The 24,037-nt window shown below is 40.2% G+C and overlaps 1 protein-coding gene across 1 annotated transcript in view; it reads left to right on the forward strand.

Annotated features, from left to right (window-relative positions):
* Positions 1–2,286: 2,286 nt before the first annotated feature.
* The window catches only part of LOC115511110 (von Willebrand factor A domain-containing protein 8-like), a 76,409-nt gene continuing 54,658 nt past the window's right edge, over positions 2,287–24,037 (forward strand). Inside the window, exons 1-2 of the mRNA XM_030311619.1 lie at positions 2,287–2,454; positions 21,866–21,943. Of these exons, the coding sequence (XP_030167479.1) occupies positions 2,292–2,454; positions 21,866–21,943 (241 nt within the window). The 5' untranslated portion in view covers positions 2,287–2,291. The remainder of the gene's footprint in view (positions 2,455–21,865; positions 21,944–24,037) is intronic.

Below are 24,037 nucleotides of genomic sequence, written 5' to 3' on the forward strand. Positions count from 1 at the left end.
TTCACCTCACATACAATATGGCCCCAATTTCTCTTTCCAGGCTCATCTCTACCAACTTTTATGTACTTGACCTCCAGACACAGTGAATCACTGATTCTCAGTCTTGCCATGTATATCCAGCTTTCTGTACCTTTGTCAATGCTTTTCCTACTGCCAGATATGACTTGCCCTTTTCTCCACTTGAAAAGATCTCAACTATCCTTCAAGACCCATTTTAATCATTAAATTCTCTGTGAAACCTCACTGACCTCTCCCTGGTGAAGCACTCTAGCCCAGAGTACCTTGAGTCTAAACATCCTAAACATGTAGTATCCTACACATTGTATTATAACTCATTTGTGTATTTGTCTTCTTCACTTGATGTGAGCCCATGACTACATAGTACCCAGAAGGGTACCATTTATACCACAGTTGCTTGAAAAATGTTGTTTGTAAACCTGTATTGATTTCCCCATTGCCTCGACTCCAAGAGCTTTTAGCACTTTGCTAAATTACCTTACATTGTTTTTCTACTGTTTCAAGTGTGCACTGGATTCCAGTAAGATTAAGTAGAGATGTCCTAATTAAGGAACTTAATTTCTCCAGCCTCAGTTTCTTCACCTATGAAACAGGATAGATAATAAAGGCCTGTGTGAAATGAAGTAATGCTTTGAAGTATTTAGCATAATACCTGGCACAGTATGAACTCAAAGTGGGAAAAACATTTCATAAACTCCTACATCTTACATTTCTGTCCTTTTCTCCTAGCAGTCTCATAGGGCTGTAGTGAAGATTACAGGAGAACATGCATATGAAACCATGTTGCAATGTACTATGCAAACATTTACCTTGATTTTCAGCCCCTTAACTAGGTTAGAAGCCTGTTTCAGCCTTCACCCTTTAGGTCCAAGGCCTCGACAAGATGCACAAAGCCTTATCCAGCACTGTTGTTCTTTTACAGCCACCCATCACCTCTCAGCACCTGTCACAGGGTTGTGACACGGCAGGTGCTCAATATAGATTTACAGATAGGGACAACTCCAGAATTACCAAGGCCTCTAACTGCAAGTGAAGCCCTCTGCATTCTTTTGGTTTGCTGTTGGTTTGGAGTAACCTGATTTAAACATTTTGCGTTGGCCAATTCACTCCTGACATTTTGGAGATGCTGTGGAGACATTTGGAGATATTAGGCTTAGTCTGCTTTGTGGTAGGACCTCTTCTGCCTTTGGCATGTGTGACAGGGAGTCAGCTTTAACCAGTGTCCTACTTTTTTCTCTTACTAACGACATAAATTATGTTTATATAACACTTCCACCGCAGAATGACTGAACAAGTACTTGATTTGGGTCCTTTCTGACATTTTGACAATTTGTATAAATCACCAAGATGTGAGTTTTGCCTTTAAAATACAAGACAACAGGGGCGCCTGGGTGGCTCAGTCGGTTAAGCTTCCCACTTCGGCTCAGGTCATGATCTCATGATCCGTGAGTTCGAGCCCCGCGTTGGGTTCTGTGCTGACAGCTCAGAGCCTGGAGCCTGTTTCAGATTCTGTGTCTCCCTCTCTCTGACCCTCCCCCATTCATGCTCTGTCTCTCTCTCTGTCTCAAAATTACATAAACTTTAAAAAAAATTAAAAAAAAATACAAGACAACAAGCATACAGGGAAAAAAAAAAAGATAAAGGACAAGGCTTTCAAATGCTGTATGGAAACACAGGTATGGTTACAATGCATGGAAATAGGTGAGAGTTCCCACAATCTCCAGGGTACGGACTCAATTTCTGAAAAGGATTTGAAGCAGCCTACAGGAAAAGGGCAATATAATAAGACTGGGCCATTAACCAAGAAAGGAAGGGAAGACTTGGTAAAAGCATCTGAAGAGTCACACCATTAAACAGTCCTAGTTCCTGGGGGCATTTCCTGAACTCCGAGTACACAGGACTACAGGGGAACGACTGGAAGCCGGCCTGGTGAAGCCAGGTGAACCGACGCAGGTGCGGGCAAGGCCCGCACCAGAGCCAAGTCCCTCCAGCTCCGCCGCAGAGGCACCCGGGCGGCCTGTAGGACTCAGCGCTCAGCCGCACCTGCTCCGGGTCGTCCCTCGGCGGCGGGTGCGGGCTTCTCGGGCTCCCTCGGACCGCTTGGGGTCCGGCCGGCCCGAGACTGCCGAGCCGGCCGCGCCGGGGGAAGGAGTTTCCGGCGGACGCAGCGCGGAGCCGCTTCCTGTCCCGCTCGCCGCGCCGCCTCACTCTGCCCGTCCCGGACGCGGCTCGCTCGGGACCCGCTCCCCTGTCCCGGCAACACGTCCGGCCCCATGCAGTCCCGGCTTCTGCTCCTCGGGGCGCCCGGCGGCCACGGCGGCCCGGCCGCGCGGCGCATGCGGCTGCTCCTGCGGCAGGTGGTGCGGGGCAGGCCCGGCGGAGACGGGTGCGGGTCGGAGGTCAGACTGCTGCATGCCGGGGCGGGGGCCGACACAGGTAACCCCGGGACGTCCCCGCCGCCCCTGCGGTCTGTGCGGGGCCCCTGCGGTCCTCTGCACCCCACTCCCTCCTGCTTCGCTTGGGAAGGAGCGCCGCGCGGGAAGCCAAGACATAAGACATTCTAGTTTCCACCTCGGGGCTAACTGCTGTGTATCGCGAGGCAAGGCGCTTGCACTCTCTGGGCCTCATTCTGTAGTCCGAGGGATCTGGGCTAAGGTTTATGAAGACCTGGAATAGTGCGTTCGCCTCCCCCTCCGCTGCTTTTATCCCTGGGATGCTGATTTGGACTACAGTACACGCTGGGGTTTAATGCAGGAGCCCTCAGAAATTGTTGAAACCTGGGATTGACCTTGCTCTCAGAGTGTCAAGGGCCTGGAAGCCAGTCTGTGTCACGTTCCAACCAGGGCTAGTGGCGGCTTAGAAGTGTATGTTCTCGCCAAGGATCCCATCGTTAACAGTGTTTTAAATGTATACGCAAGCCTTTCTGAATTTTCCAGGAGTTTTCCTTTCCCAAAGTGTTCACATCTTATTAGAGCTGAAAATCACAACTTAATTTTAAAACTCCTGACTGTACCAATGAGGTAATTTAGACCCAGAAGGGAAAACTGGCTTGCAGGAGATCACACAGCTAGTGACTGCTTTAGAATCACGTGTCTGATTTCTCAACTCAGCCTTTTTTTTTTTTTTTTTCCCTTTTGGTTATACTAGAGCTGGTTTTCAGAATCTTTTTTTGTTACATGCTGCAGTTAGAGCATTTGTGCTGGTTAAGGGGAAGGATGTATGTTGTTGGCTGTTCTTGAATGGCAAAGTGATTCTAGGCAAGATTTTGTCAGTGTCATTGCTGCTTAGAATACCAGACGTTTTTACTTGGAAGTTGTAGGTTTCATTGTTCTTGCAAAGACTGGCCCCAATAATTTTCCTTGCCAGGTTTAGGTCCCGTATGTTCCATCCATTCATTCATTTACTGAACAAATTTTTTTTTTTCGTTTTGTGATTTCAAATTTTGCTCCTTTACCAGTTATTGTGACTATTGTGATATTAAGAGTTTTTTGTTTGTTTGTTTCTTCTTTGTCCTAGAAAGCAGGGAGGACAAGGGTGGAAGTGCAGCATAATCTGTAACTTGGGCTTTGGAGTTAAACAGTATGGGTTGGAGTCCATTTCTGCACCATCTGGATATGGAGATCTGAGGGTGGGTTGCCTAATTTTGTGTCCCAGTTTTCTTAAATGAGGATAAAAAGAGTATATTTGATAGGATTATTATGAGGATTTAATTAGTTCATATAATTCCTGGCACATGTTAACATTCAATACAAGTTAGCTTATTATTCTTAGTGTATATATTTTTAGCTATGGGAGAGTTGTTCTGTTTCCTTGGCTTAGATGAAATGAAACCAGTTACTTTAGGTTTAAAACTATCAGCTAGCTGGCTAGGCATACGGGAAAAAGTTAAGTCATATGACCTTTAAAAAAATTGGTCTTTGTACATGAATAATACGTGGTGATTATAAAAACATTAAAACTGTCCTCAACATTATGTCCAACAAATCAAAGTACAGGCTTTGCTTAAAATGTGAGACTCATGAACACATTATAGGCAACATATTAACTTCTTAGACTTAGTCATTGACTGTTAGAATCAGACCACAAGGAGTAAATTGTGCTAAACTTACTTGCCTTGCTGTTGCAAAGATGCCCAATGTTGCAGGTGTGAAGACTGAGTAAATTCATTTGTAACCTTATGAGAGATCTGGACTCTATTAAGAACAGCTGAGAGCCAGGTAAATTGGAGGCAAGCTCTTGGCTACCCTGGGACATAATGTTGGTCATAAAGGTTGGAGTGTCTCATTTTGAACCAGAGGTCATACATAGACAAAATAAAAGCCACAAATAGCACTGTGATGTAATGAATTACAATTTAGATTGGAAAGATGCTCCCAGCTGCATATACACATGTGACCAGTAATTCATCTCTGCATGTAATTGACCTTGCTTCCTTGTAGATTGGAAAAAGAGCATTGGGGTACATAAGCAGTAGATTCATGTTCTATGCTGTTCTTATCTTTCCTGGACTGTATGTATGTCTTATTTATCTTTATATTCCTTTGGTACCTGTCAACACTTTGTATCGTGTTGACACGATACAAGCACTTAGTGACTTATAATACTAAAATTCATACAGAGAAGGAAACCAGGTACTTTAGGTTTAAAACTATCAGAGTTTTAACTATCTCCTTCCAGGAGAGGCTGGAATTGCCTTGTTGGCTTTCAAGATAGGAGCTTTATAAAGCCTGGTAAAGAAGAGAGGGTCATTTATGTTAAAAAAAAAAAAAAAATCCCAAAACCCACTGCCTTTTGTCCTTTGCTATTGGATAGTTTTAAGTGTCGATAATTTGTAAATTCTTTGTATCTCTTTATGCTTCAATTGGTAGTGTTGTCTCTTAGTTTTAGGAACAAAGAGGCTTACAAGGAGGTTAGCTACTGCAAAGAATTTTCAATAAAGATTATTGTAGGGTTTCACAGATGGAGGCAAGTAAATTGGCTCAGTGGGACTCTGACAGTAAACTGTTTAGATATACCATGGAGCAGGCTCAAATGATAAACCTGGAAGCATAACTCTGTGTAATCCACCATGACATGTTTAGTGCTGTCATTTTAACACCATTGTTATTAAAGGGACTCTGTTTTATCTTTTATGACTTTTGTATATTAATACATTTGATAAAGGAATCTTTAAAAATACTTTTTGTATAAGAAATTGTGTTCATTGTTGAAAAGTAAAGTGCAGACAAATCCCCTGAGATATAATCTCCCATTCAAAGTCATCATTGTCAACTTTATGGTGTTAATATTATCAGATTTTGTGAAATACATATATTTGTACAACTGCACATTTCTTTTTTAAAAATAGGATCATGTATTTTTTATAATTCTCACTTAACCATTATTGTAACATATTAACAAAGTGGTAAATATTGCTACACATGTTCATTTTAAGTAGATCCTAAAGTCATATATTTATTCATATAATTTGTTTTACCAGTTTTTCATTGTTGGACATTCAGGTTGCCTACTTTTATTTCTATTTTTTTTTTTTTTTTTTTAAGAAATCTCTACACCCAATGTGGGGTTCAAACTCATGACCCTGAGATTAGGAGTTGGATGCTCTACTGACCTGAGCCAGCCAGGTGCCACAGGTTGTCTGTTTTTAAATATATAAAAAGTGCAATAGACATCCACCCATAATGCATTTTTTTTGTGATTTTATTCCAGAGCTACAATAGAAGTAATGACTTTGGGGAGGGGAAATAGAGAACTCCTGCTTCATGAAGAATACAGCGTAAAGGGAAAAACTACATTATGATGGTTTAGGTCTTAGCTCTGTATTTACTAGGTATTGAACTTTGGGAAAATTATTAACTACTTTAAACTTGCAGTAGGCTATTTTGACCCTGAGGACATTGTGACCCTTCTATATTAAAGCATTTAGCAGTAAAATCCCAAAGCAATTGTAACTTAATAAATTATTGGGAAGACCCGTGTTAGGAACATGCAGACTAATCTGGAAATTGCTGATATATTTGGTTTTCTCTTGGGTCTAAGTTTTGTATTAAAAAAAGTGGTGACACTAAACCAGTGCTTTTTAACCAAGAGTGATTGCCTTCCCCCAGGGGAAAATGTGCATAGAAAAACATGGTGATGGGTTCACATAGGTGGGAGATCTAATGGTTTCAGGCTAGATGTAGGATGTTCAAGCGTCTTTAGGGCTTGGACCCTCTCTGCCCTTCCCCGTGGTCCCCTCCCCCCCCCCCCCCCGCCTCCTTTCTACTCTCCATTTGTTGGATTTTATTTTTGCTGTATTGGTTTCAACATCTGTTGGGATTTCTTCAAGTGGTAGCAATGATAGCCTTACTGACAGCCCCAGATTTTGATGGTCCTTACACTTCACACTGTTAGAAAAAGAGGGGGATGCCTGGGTGGCTCAGTTGGTTAAGCAACTTCGGCTCAGGTCATGATCTCACTGTTTGTGGGTTCGAGCCCCACATCGGGCTCTGTGCTGACAGCTCAGAGCCTGGAGCCTGCTTCGGATTCTGTCTCCCTCTCTCTCTGCCCCTCCCCGGCTCACACTCTGTCTGTCCACCTCTCTCTCAAAAATGAACATTAAGAAAAAATTTAAAGAGAGAAAGAACATCTTTTCCTTGAGCTCTGACAAAAATCCTTTTGAGAACTCTTACTGGCCAAGCCTGGATCATGTGTCCATCTCTAAAACAATCACTGTGGCCAGAGAGTGGAATATTCTGACAAGTTTGTGCAGGATATTCACTTCTGGAGGTTTTGGTGCAGGGATAAAGGTTGGGATTAATGGTATAAACTCTACCCAAACCAGATGGGATGGGTTCTCCACTGGATAGAGGGATTCTGTTGTCAAAAGGGAAAGAATATTGAGTAGGTAAAACAAAACAGCTGTCTACTAAAACTCAAGTGTGTAATATCCAAAGGGGTTTTACAAGAATAAGTGTTATTTAGAATACACTATTGGGGTGCCTGGGTGGCTTAGCGTCTGACTTTGGCTTAGGTCATGATCTCGCGGTTTGAGTTCGGGTCCCATGTCAAGCTCTGAGACTGGAGGCTGCTTCCGATTCTGTGTCTCTCTCTGTGCCTCCTCTGCTCACACACACTCTCTCTCAAAATAAATAAATATTAAAAAAAATAAAATACACTATTAATTATTATTTGAATATAGAGATTATTTTCCTATAAACCTTTGGGAAATTCCTTTAAAGTAGGATGATTGCAAGTGATAAAATCAAACCTTCTTACTTTAAATGAACCTTAAAGTTAATTTCATTTGGAAGGTTTTATCTTTTGGATTCTTTTCAGGGCTTTTAATTTTCAAATCGATACTCCATGCCTGAATAAAACACATATCAGTTTATTGGTGGTAGTATTTGTGTGAGAGTTTGTATGCTGTATACAGGGATTTAAGTAATCTTAGTTACATGTGGTTGCTTTTTTGCATTATTTGTAATAAATGTAATTAAGTGTTAAGCAGTATATTCTATAACAATCTGTACTTATTTGTTAACCCATTCTAGTTATTCTAGTAGTTTCCATTATGAGTATCTTATATCATTAGCTACAGTGTCTAAAAAGATGATTGTATTTAACCAAAATAGTGTATTTGAAGAAAGGTATACCTTAGTTTCTTCTAAGTTGTATTACCTATTGTGTTATATAAGTATTTTCACTTCCCTTTAGAGTCATACTTACACTACTTCATTTAAATCAAGTCTTTACAAATGACTTGATTTCTGAGCTTTTTGAAAGATAGGCTGTTCTCAGTGCAGAAAATCAGTGAACTAGGGCTTAAAACAACACTTAATTAAGAAAACAGTATTTGGGGCGCCTGGGTGGCGCAGTCGGTTAAGCGTCCGACTTCAGCCAGGTCACGATCTCGCGGTCCGTGAGTTCGAGCCCCGCGTCGGGCTCTGGGCTGATGGCTCAGAGCCTGGAGCCTGTTTCCGATGCTGTGTCTCCCTCTCTCTCTGCCCCTCCCCCGTTCATGCTCTGTCTCTCTCTGTCCCAAAAATAAATAAACGTTGAAAAAAAAAAATTAAAAAAAAAAAAAAAGAAAACAGTATTTAATTAAAAGCTATATTCATTCACATATTCATTTACCAAACATTTCTTGAATACCCAGTTGGTTTAAGATATTATTTTTGGCTCTATGAGTACAAAGGTGATTAAAACATAGGCCCTGCCCGCAAAATGCTACACTTTTACAGACTGAACAGTGGTCTTCAAAAATTTTCACACTTACCTCCTAAAAGGATTTTGAAAATATGTATTCCTTTTATATTTTGAAGTTGATATCTAGAAATTTTCCTGAAAAGAATAAATAATTGCAGAGTACAGTGTTTCCAGTGTGTTGTAAATATTGACATTTAAAATAAAAATTTTTAACAGTCTTGAAAGTGTATCTTTTAAGTGAAATTAGAATATCCTAGTAATATGTTAGCCACTATCTCTGTTTGGAAAAATAGATTAAAAAGCTCATGTTTAACTATCAGGAAGCTCATGTTACTTTTTTTTTATCTCCTTGAATTTATATTTCAATTACCACTACTCATCATAATTTTATCTTAATATTTTTACTCTTAAAATGTTTTGTCTTTAGATTTCTCTGCACAAAAATGTTTAAGTGTTAAAACATATCTATCACTACAATTATTAAAGCATAATTGTTCAAAAGAACATCAATATGTTTCAAATTTCTTAAAAAAATGTAAAATTTTGTGGAAATGTACCTGTCAACAACATGAGTGGTGCTTTTCCCCAGTTAAATATTAATGTAATTAATAGGTCCTAATTGAGTACTAATTTTGCTGCAATGTATATAATTTTGATATAGAAATATCACTCCGTTCTTTACAGACTTTTTATATATGAGCCAAAAGTAATATGTTGATTAATTATCAAAAATGTTATTTTTAGTGGTCTATCAACTGACAACTTGATTATAGCCTTTTCAGTTTTGTTCATAGCCAATAATTGGAAACCACTTGACTGGCAGGTAGAGTCACTGACCTAACCAGCCAGTACCATCACTCTGCCTCAGTTTCTGGAAGATTCACTAAAAAGCTTTACCAAAATTTATCAAAAGGTTATGGTTTTTTCCTCATGTAGAGGCTGCTTGTTTAATGTACTCAGAAAAGAGGTGATAAAATGAACCCTTCATTCAGTATACCTTTGCCAGTATAGTATTTGAGAAAATGCTTTTATCATGTTTAAATACTTTTTTGTTTAATGTATGAAATTTATTGTCAAATTGGTTTCCATACAACACCCAGTGCTCATCCCAAAAGGTGCCCTCCTCAATACCCATCACCCACCCTCCCCTCCCTCCCACCCCCCATCAACCCTCAGTTTGTTCTCAGTTTTTAAGAGTCTCTTATGCTTTGGCTCTCTTCCACTCTAACCTCTGTTTGTTTTTTTTTTTCTTCCCCTCCCCCATGGGTTTCTGTTAAGTTTCTCAGGATCCACATAAGAGTGAAACCATATGGTGTCTGTCTTTCTCTGTATGGCTTATTTCACTTAGCATCACACTCTCCAGTTCCATCCACGTTGCTACAAAGGGCCATATTTCATTCTTTCTCATTGCCACGTAGTACTCCATTGTGTATATAAACCACAATTTCTTTATCCATTCATCAGTTGATGGACATTTAGGCTCTTTCCATAATTTGGCTATTGTTGAGAGTGCTGCTATAAACATTGGGGTACAAGTGCCCCTATGCATCAGTACTCCTGTATCCCTTGGGTAAATTCCTAGCAGTGCTACTGCTGGGTCATAAGGTAGGTCTATTTTTAATTTTTTGAGGAACCTCCACACTGTTTTCCAGAGTGGCTGCACCAGTTTGCATTCCCACCAACAGTGCAAGAGGGTTCCCGTTTCTCCACATCCTCTCCAGCATCTATAGTCTCCTGATTTGTTCATTTTGGCCACTCTGACTGCGTGAGGTGATATCTGAGTGTGGTTTTGATTTGTATTTCCCTGATGAGGAGCGACGTTGAGCATCTTTTCATGTGCCTCTTGGCCATCTGGATGTCTTCTTTAGAGAAGTGTCTATTCATGTTTTCTGCCCATTTCTTCACTGGATTATTTGTTTTTTGGGTGTGGAGTTTGGTGAGCTTTTTATAGATTTTGGATACTAGCCCTTTGTCTGATATGTCATTTGCAAATATCTTTTCCCATTCCGTTGGTTGCCTTTTAGTTTTGTTGATTGTTTCCTTTGCTGTGCAGAAGCTTTTTATCTTCATGAGGTCCCAATAGTTCATTTTTGCTTTTAATTCCCTTGCTTTTGGGGATGCGTCAAGTAAGAAATTGCTGCGGCTAAGGTCAGAGAGGTCTTTTCCTGCTTTCTCCTCTAGGGTTATGATGGTTTCCTGTCTCACATTGAGGTCCTTTATCCATTTTGAGTTTATTTTTGTGAATGGTGTAAGAAAGTGGTCTCGTTTCATTCTTCTGCATGTTGCTAGCCAGTTCTCCCAGCACCATTTGTTAAAGAGACTGTCTTTTTTCCATTGGATATTCTTTCCTGCTTTGTCAAAGATTAGTTAGCCGTACCCTTGTGGGTCTAGTTCTGGGGTTTCTATTCTATTCCATTGGTCTGTGTGTCTGTTTTTGTGCCAATACCATGCTGTCTTGATGATTACAGCTTTGTAGTAGAGGCTAAAGTCTGGGATTGTGATGCCTCCTGCTTTGGTCTACTTCAAAATTACTTTGGCTATTCAGGGCCTTTTGTGGTTCCATATGAATTTTAGGATTGCTTTTTCTAGCTTTGAGAAGAATGCTGGTGCAATTTTGATTGGGATTGCATTGAATGTGTAGATAGCTTTGGGTAGTATTGACATTTTAACAATATTTATTCTTCCAACCCATGAGCATAGGATGTTTTTCCATTTCTTTATATCTTCTTCAATTTTCTTCATAAGCTTTCTATAGTTTGCAGCATACAGATCTTGTACATCTTTGGTTAGATTTATTCATACGTATTTTATGCTTCTTGGTGCAGTTGTGAATGGGATCAGTTTCTTTGTCTTTCTGTTGCTTCATTATTAGTGTATAAGAATGCAACTGCTTTCTGTACATTGATTTTGTGTCCTGCAACTTTGCTGAATTCATGTATCAGTTCTAGCAGACTTTTGGTGGAGTCTATCGGGTTTTCCATGTATAATATCATGTCATCTGCAAAAAGTGAAAGCTTGACTTCATTTTTGCCAATTTTGATGCCTTTGATTTCCTTTTCTTGTCTGATTGCTGATGCTAGAACTTCCAACACTATGTTAAACAACAGCGGGGAGAGTGGACATCCTGTCGTGTTCCTGATCACAGGGGGAAAGCGCTCAGTTTTTCCCCGTTGAGGATGATGTTAGCTGTGGGCTTTTCATAAATGGTTTTTATGATGTTTATGTTCCTTCTATCCCGACTTTCTTGAGGGTTTTTATTAAGAAAGGATGCTGAATTTTGTCAAATGCTTTTTCTGCATTAATTGACAGGATCATATGGTTCTTATCTTTTCTTTTATTAATGTGATGTATCATGTTGATTGATTTGTGAATGTTGAACCAGCCCTGCATCCCAGGAATGAATCCCACTTGATCATGGTGAATAATTCTTTTTATAAGCTGTTGAATTCAATTTGCTAGTATCTTATTGAGAATTTTTGCATCCATATTCATCAGGGATATTGGCCTGTAGTTTTTTTTTACTGGGTTTCTGGGTCTCTGTCTGGTTTAGGAATCAAAGTAATACTGGCTTCATAGAATGAGTCTGGAAGTTTTCCTTCCCTTTCTATTTTTTGGAATAGCTTGAGAAGGATAGGTATTATCTCTGCTTTAAATGTCTGGTAGAATTCCCCAGGAGGGCCATCTGGTACTGGACTCTTACTTGTTGGGAGATTTTTGATAACTGATTCAATTTCTTCGCTGGTTATGGGTCTGTTCAAGCTTTCTATTTCCTCCAGTTTGAATTTTGGAAGTGTGTGGGTGTTTAGGAATTTGTCCATTTCTTCCAGGTTGTTGGCATATAATTTTTCATAGTATTCCCTGATGATTGCTTGTATCTCTGAGGGATTGGTTGTAATAATTCCATTTTCATTCATGATTTTATCTATTTGGGTCATCTCCCTTTTCTTTTTGAGAAGCCTGGCTAGAAGTATATCAATTTTGTTTATTTTTTCAAAAAACCAACTCTTGGTTTCGTTGATCTGCTCTACAGTTTTTTTAGATTCTATTTTGTTTATTTCTGCTCTGATCTTTATGATTTCTCTTCTTCTGCTGGGTTTGGGGTGTCTTTGCTGCTCTGCTTCTATTTCCTTTAGGTGTGCTGTTAGATTTTGTATTTGGGATTTTTCTTGTTTCTTGAGATAGGCCTGGGTTGCAATGTATTTTCCTCTCAGGACTGCCTTCGCTGCATCCCAAAGCGTTTGGATTGTTGTATTTTCATTTTCGTTTGTTTCCATATATTTTTTAATTTCTTCTCTAATTGCCTGGTTGACCTATTCATTCTTTAGTAGGGTGTTCTTTAACCTCCATGCTTTTGGAGGTTTTCCAGACTTTTTCCTGTGGTTGATTTCAAGCTTCATAGCATTGTGGTCCAAAAGTATGCATGGTATGATCTCAATTCTTGTATACTTATGAAGGGCTGTTTTGTGACCCAGTATGTGATCTTTCTTGGAGAATGTTCCATGTGCACTCAAGAAGAAAGTATATTCTGTTGCTTTGGGATGCAGAGTTCTAAATATATCTGTCAAGTCCATCTGATCCAATGTATCATTCAGGGCCCTTGTTTCTTTATTGATCATGTGTCTAGATGATCTATCCATTGTTGTAAGTGGGGTATTAATGTCCCCTGCAATTACCACATTCTTGTCAATAAGGTTGCTTATGTTTGTGAGTAATTGTTTTATATATTTGGGGGCTCCCGTATTCGGCGCATAGACATTTATAATTGTTAGTTCTTCTTGATGGATAGACCCTGTAATGATTATATAATGCCCTTCTTCATCTCTTGTTACAGCCTTTAATTTAAAGTCTAGTTTGTCTGATATAAGTATGGCTACTCCAGCTTTCTTTTGATTTCCAGTAGCAATCTATCCAGTATGATAGATACTAGATAGATATGATCAATACTATCCAGTATGATAAATAGTTCTCCATCCCCTCACTTTCAATCTGAAAGTGTCCTCAGGTCTAAAATGAGTCTCTTGTAGACAGCAAATAGATGGGTCTTGTTTTTTTATCCATTCTGATACCCTATGTCTTTTGGTTGGTGCATTTAGTCCATTTACATTCAGTGTTATTATAGAAAGATATGGGTTTAGAGTCATTGTGATGTCCATAGGTTTCATGCTTGTAGCGATGTCTCTGGTACTTTGTCTCACAGGATCCCCCTTAGGATCTCTTGTAGGGCTGGTTTAGTGGTGATGAATTCCTTCAGTTTTTGTTTGTTTGGGAAGACCTTTATCTCTCCTTCTATTCTAAATGACAGATTTGCTGGATAGAGGATTCTTGGCTGCATATTTTTTCTGTTCATCACATTGAAGATTTCCTGCCATTCCTTTCTGGCCTGCCAAGTTTCAGTAGAGAGATCTGCCACTAGTCTTATCGGTCTCCCTTTATATGTTAGAGCATGTTTATCCCTGGCTGCTTTCAGAATGTTCTCTTTATCCTTGTATTTTGCCAGTTTCACTATGATATGTTGTGCAAAAGATCGATTCAAGTTATGTCTGAAGGGAGTTCTCTGTGCCTCTTGGATTTCAATGCCTTTTTCCTTCCCCAGATCAGGGAAGTTCTAGCTATGATTTCTTCAAGTACCCCTTCAGCACCTTTCCCTCTCTCTTCCTCCTCTGGAATACCAATTATGCGTAGATTATTTCTCTTTAGTACATCACTTAGTTCTCTAATTTTCCCCTCATAGTCCTGGATTTTTTTTTTATCTTTTTCTCAGCTTCTTCTTTTTCCTTAATTTTATCTTCTAGTTCACCTATTCTCTCCTCTGCTTCTTCAGTCCGAGCTGTGGTCGTCTCCATTTTATTTTGCAGCTCATTAGTAGTATTTTTTTGCTCTTCTTGGCTGTTCCTGAGTGCCTTGATCTCTGTAGCAAGGGATTCTCTGCTGTCCTTTATACTGTTTTCAAGCCCAGCGATTAATTTTATGACTATTATTCTAAATTCACTTTCTGTTATATTGTTTAAATCATTTTTGATCAGTTCTTTGGCTGTCGTTATTTCCTGGAGGTTTTTTTGAGGGGAATTCGTCCGTTTCCTCATTTTGGATAGTCCCTGGAGTGGTGTGGAACTGCAGGGCACTTCCCCTGTGCTGTCTTGAATAACTCTCGTTGGTGGGTGGGGCCGCAGTTAGACCTGATGTCTGCCCCCAGCCCACCGCTGGGGCCACAGTCAGACTGGTGTGTGCCTTCTCTTCCCCTCTCCTTGGGGCGGGATTCACTGTGGGGTGGCGTGGCCCGTCTGGGCTACTTGCACACTGACAGGCTTGTGGGATCAGTCTGGGGATCTGGCGTATTAGCTGGGGTGGATGGGCAAGGTGCACAGGGGCGGGAGGGGCAGGCTCAGCTCGCTTTTCCTTCGGAGATCCGCTTTGGGAGGGGCCCTGCGGCACCGGGAGGGAGTAAGACCCGCCGGAGGGATGGATCCGCAGAAGTACAGCGTTGGGTGCAAGCAAGATCCGTGGCAAGCGAGTTCCATGGCGGGAACTGGTTTCCTTTGGGATTTTGGGGGTGGATGGGCGAGGGAGATGGCGCTGGCGAGCGCCTTTGTTCCCCGCCGCCGAGCTGCGCTCTGTCTTCCGGGGCTCAACAACTCTCCCTCCCGTTGTCCCCCAGGCCTCCCGCTCTCTGAGCAGAGCTGTTAGCTTATAACCTTCCAGATGGTAAGTCCCGCTTGCTGTCCAAACACACTCCGTCCGGCCCCTCCGCTTTTGCCAGCCAGACTCGGGGCCTCTGCTTGGCCGGCGGGCCGCCTCTCTGCCCCGGCTCCCTCCCGCCAGTCCGTGGAGCGCGCACCGCCTCTCCGCCCTTCCTACCCTCTTCCGTGCCTCTCGACTGCGCTTGGCTCCGGAGAATCCGTTCTGCTAGCCTTCTGGCGGTTTTCTGGGTTATTTAGGCAGGTGTGGGTGGAATCTAAGTGATCAGCAGGACACGGTGAGCCCAGAGGCCTTCTACGCTGCCATCTTCCCTCAGGTCATTTTTATCTCATGCTCTTCGGGCATTTTGATCATTTTACCTCAGTGCTGAGCCACTTATGGATCTCTAAGTTGTTTTGAGAGAGAAGTATAAAGTGAGTTTACAAATAGCAGCCAGTTGAAACATAAATTCTTTTTTTTTTTTTTTAAATTTTTTTTTTCAACGTTTATTTATTTTTGGGACAGAGAGATACAGAGCATGAACGGGGGAGGGGCAGAGAGAGAGGGAGACACAGAATCGGAAACAGGCTCCAGGCTCTGAGCCATCAGCCCAGAGCCCGACGCGGGGCTCGAACTCACGGACCGCGAGATCGTGACCTGGCTGAAGTCGGACGCTTAACCGACTGCGCCACCCAGGCGCCCCAGAAACATAAATTCTTAAAAAAATTTTTTTGTTAGTGTTTAATTATATTTGAGAGAGAGAGCGCGTGCCTAAGTACTTTTTAATCAAATTTTAGTTTTCATAATTAAAAAAGGTAGCCTGTATTATCAATTCAATCAGCTTAATTAGGCTTTCTGACAGAAAAAACATTTTTCCTTTCAATTCGAATGAATGTGTTAGTATATATAATAAGGAATGTTAAAAAAACCACTGAATGAGAAATTGCAGGCCACATTTTATAGGCTAGATTACTAAATGCAGTAAAATCTAGTGGTCACATATTTAAGTCATCGATTTCATAATGTATGCTTTGCAGTTTTATTTTTTAGTATAATTTATAAGTAATGTAATAGTTAAAGGAAGTTATTTATGTAGTGAGGTCTCTGATAGAAGACATGATATTGTTTTATTAAATGTGTAATAAACTTTGTTGATGCGTTTTAGAGAACAATTAAAATCATGTATAAAAATCAGAAATAAATGCATCAGTTTGTTTAAACCTCATGATCCAGCTTTGACACTGTATTTAGTGAAATGAGAACTAACTGGTTCAGAAGGTAGTATGTCCTTTTCACCGTAAGAGTTAGAAAATAGCCATTTTATAAGATGAGGAATGACTGTAATTGGAATGAATGGTTCATGATGACATTTGAGAAGAAATTTTTAACAGGCTTTTGAAAGACACCTATCTGATCTGAAACAGACATTTAAAAGTTTTTTCTGTGGTCTTTATCCACCATATTGTGAAAATCTTGGTAGTACTGACAGTTACTTCAGTGACATTAAAACTGAGCAGCGTCAATTATGTGTGCTGCTTCAGGTGTTCAGAAGTGCCTTCTTGTGTGTGTGTAGGAATAGTATGTGTTCTCAAGGTAAGAATTGAGGAAAGGTAAAAAGCAGCTTGCCTTTAAGTACGTAAAAAGCCAGGTTTGCACTCTGAGCTCTCCCATCTTGGATTATTTGACAATATTAACTCCCGCTTCCCTACTCTGCAATATACTGTATCTGACACAGGCCAAAAATGCTTCAGGCATTTCTAAAGCTACTCTTCACTTTTAGTAGGAATATGGAAGACATGGAGAAACTATTCTGAGGCAGTTTATGTTGACTTGAATAATCTTTAAAGGAAGCTTCTCCTAGACCATAATTGAAAATGCCTCATTTGTTTAGTCCACTGGAGCAGTGCACCATCCACTGTAGAAATGTAAGGGGGAGGGCTTCTGAAAGAGCCTCTGGGAACGAAGGACCTACAGGGCCAGTTCTGTCAGGTCAGCATTCGGGAAGAACGGATCTAGAAACTGATCTCCTTAAGACTGCCGTGCTCTGGACCCTTAGGAAGTGTGTATCCTAACTTAAAGAGAATTATTGCAGAGGAACAATAATCAATACTTGTAATACAGTGTGAGAAATGCTATTACAGAAGCATGAGCCAGATACTGTGCTAGCAGAAAGACAGGAATGAGAGGATCAATTCTTGATGGAGGTGGAGATCATGCAAAAGGAAAAGTTAGGGAAAGTTCAACGGGGAGATGAAGAGATTTGAGGAGTAGGGGTCTGAAGGGAAAGGGTGTGAGAGAGTTGTGGAAGAACTTTCAGGCCAGGGAATAAAGCATCAATCACTGAGATAGGAATAGAAGAGGTAGAGCTGATTGGACATAATTGGACAACACACACAGAAAGTAAAAAGTTCTGATTTTCTCATGTTAAAGTTGAATTATCTCTAGAATATCTAAGAATGTCCAGTAGCCTGCTGATAGATATGGATCTCAGGAGAGAGATCTGAGCCAAAGGGGACGTTTAAGGCTTTAGTGTACAGAGGTCAGAGTTGGGCCAGTAGCAGGGATTAGATAACTCAGGAAAAGTATAGCATGGTAACAGAAGGTGGCCAAGAACATCAGCTTTGAGGCAGGAAGGTCAAATACCTACTGCCTATGAATGTCATTTTCTTCTTTGCCTACAGCAGGCATGACTAGATCGCTATCCTTATTTCTTCACAAGTCCAATTTTCATTGTGATTGCTTCTTTAGGTTTTTTTTTTTTTAGAAGCCTTTGGTTTGATTTCCGAATGTTGAGAGATTTTCCAGTTATCTTTTAGTTATTGATTTCTAGGTAATTACATTCTGATCAGAAAACATATTTTGTATGATTTCATCCCTTTGACATTTATTAAGATTTGCTTTGCGGTCCAGCCTAAGATCTAGTTTGGTGAATGTCTTATGTGTATTTGCAAAAAATATGTATTCTGCCCTTGTTGGGTGCAGAGTTCTGTAAAAGTCATTTATGTTGAATGGTTAGTCGTGTTTTCATATCTTCTCTATCCTATTTTCCAGTTGATTTTAGCCAAAGGCTGAGAAAGAAGTATTCTTATTTCTATATCCTTCTATTTTTTCCTGTTCTTCATGAATTGCTGAGATATATTAAAATATTCAAGTATGATTATGGATTTATCTAGTTCTACTTTTAGTTCTGTCAAGTTTTGTTTCCTGTTTATTCCCCAGCCTCCTCCTTGCCAGGTCACCACCATAGGTTTGCTGTATTCCTCCACAAAGGGTCACAGTTCACTTAGGAAGCTTTCTAAATATACTTTCTCTGCAGGCACTGTCCCCTTCTACTTGCACTAGGTCCTTACAGGCCTAGTGGTGGCCATGGCTTCCTGTTATTGCTAGTCCCAGGATACTGCACTATCCTTGCCCCATCTTCACAAATGGTTGGGCCCTGATTGCTAAATGGATATGTGTGGGAAGAACATTTCAGTCAGTAGGAAAATCCAGTGCAAAAGCCTGAAATGAGTATGAGTCTGACATGTTGAAGGAATAGTGAGGAGGCCAGTGTGGCTGGAGTAGAATAAGTCAGGAGGACACTTGTAGGAGATGAGGTAAGAGGAAATGGCGGAGTGAGATCAAAATAGCCTTTCGGACCATTGCAAAGATGAGGATTGAGCAAGGACTTGCATTACTTGACTCCTATTTTATTATGATCACTGTGGCTGCTCTGTTGAGAATAAACTGCAGGGTGCAAGGGTTGAGGCAGGAGATGTGTTAGGTGAGAGAAAAGTTAAGAATGGCTGCAAGATTTCTGGTTTGAGCCCCTGGAAGGAGTAAGTTGCCATTTGCAGAACTGGGGAATACTGTGCGTAGAGCATATTTTGGTGTAAAGATCAGAAGCTCAATTTTGAATATGTTAGGTTTAACATATGTTAGGCATCTCAGTGTCTGTTGGTATCCATGTTTGGAGTTCAGTGGTCTGGGTTAGCGATACAAATTTGAGAGCCAGCAATATATTAGTTGCATTGAAAGATGTAAGACTGGGTGAGCTCGTCAAGGAGAGGTGGTAGGTGGAATAGAAAAGAGGCTAGATGGGGCGCCTGGGTGGCGCAGTCGGTTAAGCGTCCGACTTCAGCCAGGTCACGATCTCGCGGTCCGTGAGTTCGAGCCCCGCGTCAGGCTCTGGGCTGATGGCTCAGAGCCTGGAGCCTGTTTCCGATTCTGTGTCTCCCTCTCTCTCTGCCCCTCCCCTGTTCATGCTCTGTCTCTCTCTGTCCCAAAAAAAATAAATAAACGTTGAAAAAAAAAAAAAAAAAGAAAAGAAAAGAGGCTAGAACTGGGCCTCTGCACGCAGTGTTAGGAAGTTGAGGAGAAGAGGCAGAGCAAGCAAGGAAGACTTGGGGTCATGGTGAGGTAGGAAGGAAATAGAGGAGGTGATGGGGCTAGGAGATGGGGGGAGAGGGAGAAAGTGGTAGAATCCCCTATGGTGTAAGTCTTGAAAGGAGGCAGCGCTCCGACTCTACCCCGGAAATCACAGTGGTCAGCTCTTCCTCCTGCCTGCCTCCTGCAGCCAGGCTGTGGGTAGTAACCTTGGCTCCGCCAGTTAACTGCCCTGCCCAGGACTCTTGAGTCATGAGGGAATTACGCAGAGGCTGTATGAACAGTTTACCTGTGGCGGTGTCCTTATTGTTAGAAGATGTATCTGAAGACTAGACTACAGATGAAGAATCATGATTTCTGTAACTTAAGATAGTGTTTTTCCAACTTTCCTACAGGTTTAAAAATTACCAAAATGAAATGGGGGAAAAAGTTGTCCTCTGGTTATGATGTCCCAGGTGTGGGTCTAGTGGTACAAGGGACAGTGTCTCAGTGAGCTTTTCCTAAGGTGTGACTTTGTGTGACTTCTGTTTCTCCTTTGCCTTCTCTACCATGCTGTGGACTAGTAACTGAGTCGTGGTCTCTTCAGTAACCCATGGCTCCTGTGAGCTATTTCCTATAACTGCTGTAACAAACTCCAGTACCTTTAAAAAAAATTATTTAAATTCAAGTTAGTTAACATACCGTGTAGTATTGGTTTCAGGAGTAGAACCCAGTGATTCATAACCCAGTGCTCATCCCAACAAGTGCCCTCCTTAATGCCCATCACCCCCACCCACTTCCTCTCCAGCAGCCCTCAGTTTGTTCTCTGCATTTAAGAGTCTTTTATGGTTTGCCTCCCTCTGTTTTTATATTATTTTTCCTTCTCTTATGTTCCTCTGTTTTGTTTCTTTCCACATATGAGTGAAATCATATGGTGTTTGTCTTTCTCTGACTAATTTCACTTAGCATAATACCCTCTAGTTCCATCCATGTAATTGCAAATGGCAAGATTTCATTCTTTTTGATTGCCGAGTAATACTCCATATATGTACCATATCTTCTTTATCCATTGATCCATCAATGGACATTTGGGCTCTTTCCGTACTTTGGCAATTGTTGATAGTGCTGCTATAAACATTGGGGTGCATGTGCCCCTTCGAAACAGCATATCTGTATCCCTTGGATAAATAACTTAGTAGTACAATTGCTCGGTCGTAGGGTAGTTCCATTTTTAATTTTTTGAGGAACCTCCATACTGTTTTCCAGAGTGTCTTCCCCAGTTTGCATTGCCATCAACAGTGGAGAAGTGTTCCCCTTTTTCTGCATCCTCGTCAACATCTGTTGTTTCCTAAATTGTTAATTTTAGCCATTCTGACAAGTGTCAGGTGGTACCTCATTGTGGTTGCAATGCCTTTTTACTATTCTAATTTGAGGTGGGGTTTCTGCTGTAGCAGTTATATGAAATAACTCCAGGAATCACAGGTTGCTTAGAGCCAAGATTAAATGAAGTAACATAAATAATGTGTCTATAACAGTATTTGCCAAATAGCCAGTATTCAGTAAGTATTAGCTGATGTCTAGACTAATTCACAGGAAAATTCCTTTGATTTACACTCTAAATATACACATATTCTGTACGAGAAGGTACACCTGAGTTTTAGATGATGTTTCTACTTTTCTCTCAACTTTTCACTTAGCTATAATACATTTCTTCATCTATAAAATCTTTTTTAGTTTTTTTTACAGAGTTGCCGATTTCCTCATTTGTAAAGCCTCTGTCTCATATGGTTATTCTGGGAATGTATAAAGTATTTAGCAGATAGTAATCATTCAACAAATGTTGGCAGTTTTTGTTATTACGATGATTTAAGGCCTTAGTCTCTGGGACACCTAACTAGCTCACAACTGGCAATGTTGGAATTTGTGTTTTGCACAGCTACTTTTCCTAAGTATCATTGAGCCCTTTACAAAGGAAGTACCAGGTGCAGATGGGATCAGTATGTCTATTTTGCTGTTGGAGAGAGCAAAGCAGAGATTGTTTGGTTTAGTCCTGCACTTTAGAAGATCAGCCACAGCCACAAATTAATGCTACTTAAAATTAGAACCATGTAGAATCTACTGAGAACTTTTGCCTGTTTTGTGCTGGTTTCATGTAGAAATTCTTGGCATATAGGCTGGGGCTTTCCTAGAAATATTGAATTTTTGGATTATGTTGCTGGGGAACATGTTTATAGAAAAAATAGGAACTTATAAAGATGTAATAAGTTTGTAATTTGTATTAAAGATGCCACCTTTTGGATGCTTTGGATGATCTTAAAATGCATTCTTCTGTATTGTTGACTTTATTAGTGTTGCTGTTAGTGAGAAAATAATAAATTGATAAATCTGTAGTACCTCACCTTTTTTTGCTAATGTAGCATTTAAAATCTGAATTTCCCCAGTGCGTCACTTCTCCATTATATAACTTATACTTTGGATACAAGTTTTAGAGCATAGTGGCTGACATAGGTGTGTCGATGGGGCCTAACATAGGCAGACATGTGCATTTCTATAAAGTCCTCAGGGCAGTCGTTGTTGGGAAAGGCATAGTGTGTTGTTTTATTGTCTCTTGTAAAGGTATGTTTCCTTTTTCTCTTTTTAGGTGATACAGTTAATATTGGAGATGTATCCTACAAGTTGAAAACTCCTAAGAGCCCAGAACTTGTGCCACAGAATTACAGTAAGAAATACTCATTTATTTATGAGTGAATGCCTTTTAACTTTTCATTATGGGAATTTTCAAAGATATCCAAAACTGGAAAGAAGAGTATAAACGTGATGTACTTATCATTCAGTTTTAACGTTTATCAGTGTATGCCAGTCTTCTTTTAACTGACTCCTCTAGTCTTTGTTCTGGGGTATTTAAAACTTATCCCAGACAGACATCCTATCACTTCACCCCTGAATATTTCAGTAAAACATTTATTTTTCACATACTTTTCTTTCTTTTTTTTCAATTGGGATCAAATTTACATACAATAAAACGCACAGATCTTAAGTATTCATTTTGGTTAGTTTTGGCAATTTTATAAACTTGTATAACCACCAAGATTACTTGCATTACCTCTGAATATTCTTTTGTGCCCCTTCCCCTCTGATCTGCCCCGGAAGCCAATGGTCTTTTTTCCTACCATGATGGATTAGTTTTGCCTGCTCCTTAGCTTTATGTAAATAGAATCATATAGTATAGTTTTCCTGTGTGTGTATTTGGCTTCTTTCCATCAAGGTAATGATTTTACAGGACCATCCATGGTCCTGTACTGATCAGTTTGTTCTTAATTGCTGAGTAGTGTCCCGTTGTATAAATAACAGCATAATTTATCTGTTCTGTCGATAGGCATTTGGGGGTTTCCATTTTTAGATTGTTGCAAATAAGGTTCTATGAACATTCCTGTACAAGTCCTGTAGTCATGACTTTTCACTTCTCTTGAATAAATAATGAGGAGTTGGGTGGATGTGTCATTGGGTGGATGGCTGTTTCGCTTCATGAGATACTGCCAAACTGTTCTCCAAGGTACTTGTGCTGTTTTAGCCTTTGACCGACGGTGATGTTCTGTATCCTTGCCGACATTAGTATTTCTAATCTTTTTGATTTTACTCATTATACTAGGTGTGAAATAATAACTAGTCATGGTTTTTGTTTTGTAACAGCTTTACTGAGATACAGTTAATATACCATAAAATTTACATTTTTTAAAAACTTATCTTCTTAAAATGTACAACTCAGTGGTTTTTAATGTATTCACAGAGTTGTGCAACCATGCCACTCTTTAACTTTTGAACATTTTCATCACACCAAAGAGAAACCTCGTACCATTAACTCCTTGTTTCCTTCTCCAACAACTTCATACATCCCACACCCCCCCATCCTTCAGTAACCGCTACTATATTTTCTGTATCTATAGATTTGCCTACTCTGAACATTTCATATAAATGAGATCATACAATATGTGGCCTGTGTCTGGCTTTCTTCACTTACAATGTTTTCAAGGTTCATCCACATTGTGGCCTGTATCAGTACCTGATTCCTTTTATGGCTAAATAATATTCCATTGTGTGGCTATACCACATTTTGTTTATCCAGTCATTGGTTGACAGACATTTGGTTTTTCTCTACTTTTAGGTTGCTATGAATAATACCGTTATGGACATTCATATAAGTTTTTTGACAGATACGGGTTTTCAGTTTTCTTGGGTATATATTTAGGAATGGAATTGCTAGGTCAGATGGTAGCCCTCTGTTTAACATTTTGAGGAATTATCAAACTGCCCTCCACAGAGGCTGCCCCATTTTATGTTCACACCTGCAGTGTCCGGGGGTTCCAGTTTCTCCGCATCTTCACCAGCATTTATTATTACCTGTTTTTATTATGGGAAGTGGTATCTTGTTGTTTTGATGTGCGTCTCCCTAATGCCTCACAGGCAATTTTTTGCTCAAAATCATGCCGCTTCTTTTCTCACAATTCCTTAAATGAATCCTAATACTTTAGGAACAAAGATCATTCCTTACCTTTCATGATCTAGTCTCAGCCTCGTCTCCTATGACTCCCCTTCCTTATTTTATGTTCCAGTCATTGGACACAAAACGGCTATTTTTTTTTGGTTCACTTTTCAGATTCTTCCACTAGACTATGTGTTCCTTGAGGAGAATGTCTCACTTTCATCTGACATAAGTTTCCAATGACTCTGCCTCCTGAATGGCTCTGCAGACTGTACTCTCCTCTTTGCCTCACTCTTCTTTTACTGCATTTTTTCTTTTTTTTGAGTTATTTTC

Source organism: Lynx canadensis, chromosome A1, assembly GCF_007474595.2.
Source record: "Lynx canadensis isolate LIC74 chromosome A1, mLynCan4.pri.v2, whole genome shotgun sequence".
NCBI classification, from domain to species: domain Eukaryota; kingdom Metazoa; phylum Chordata; class Mammalia; order Carnivora; family Felidae; genus Lynx; species Lynx canadensis.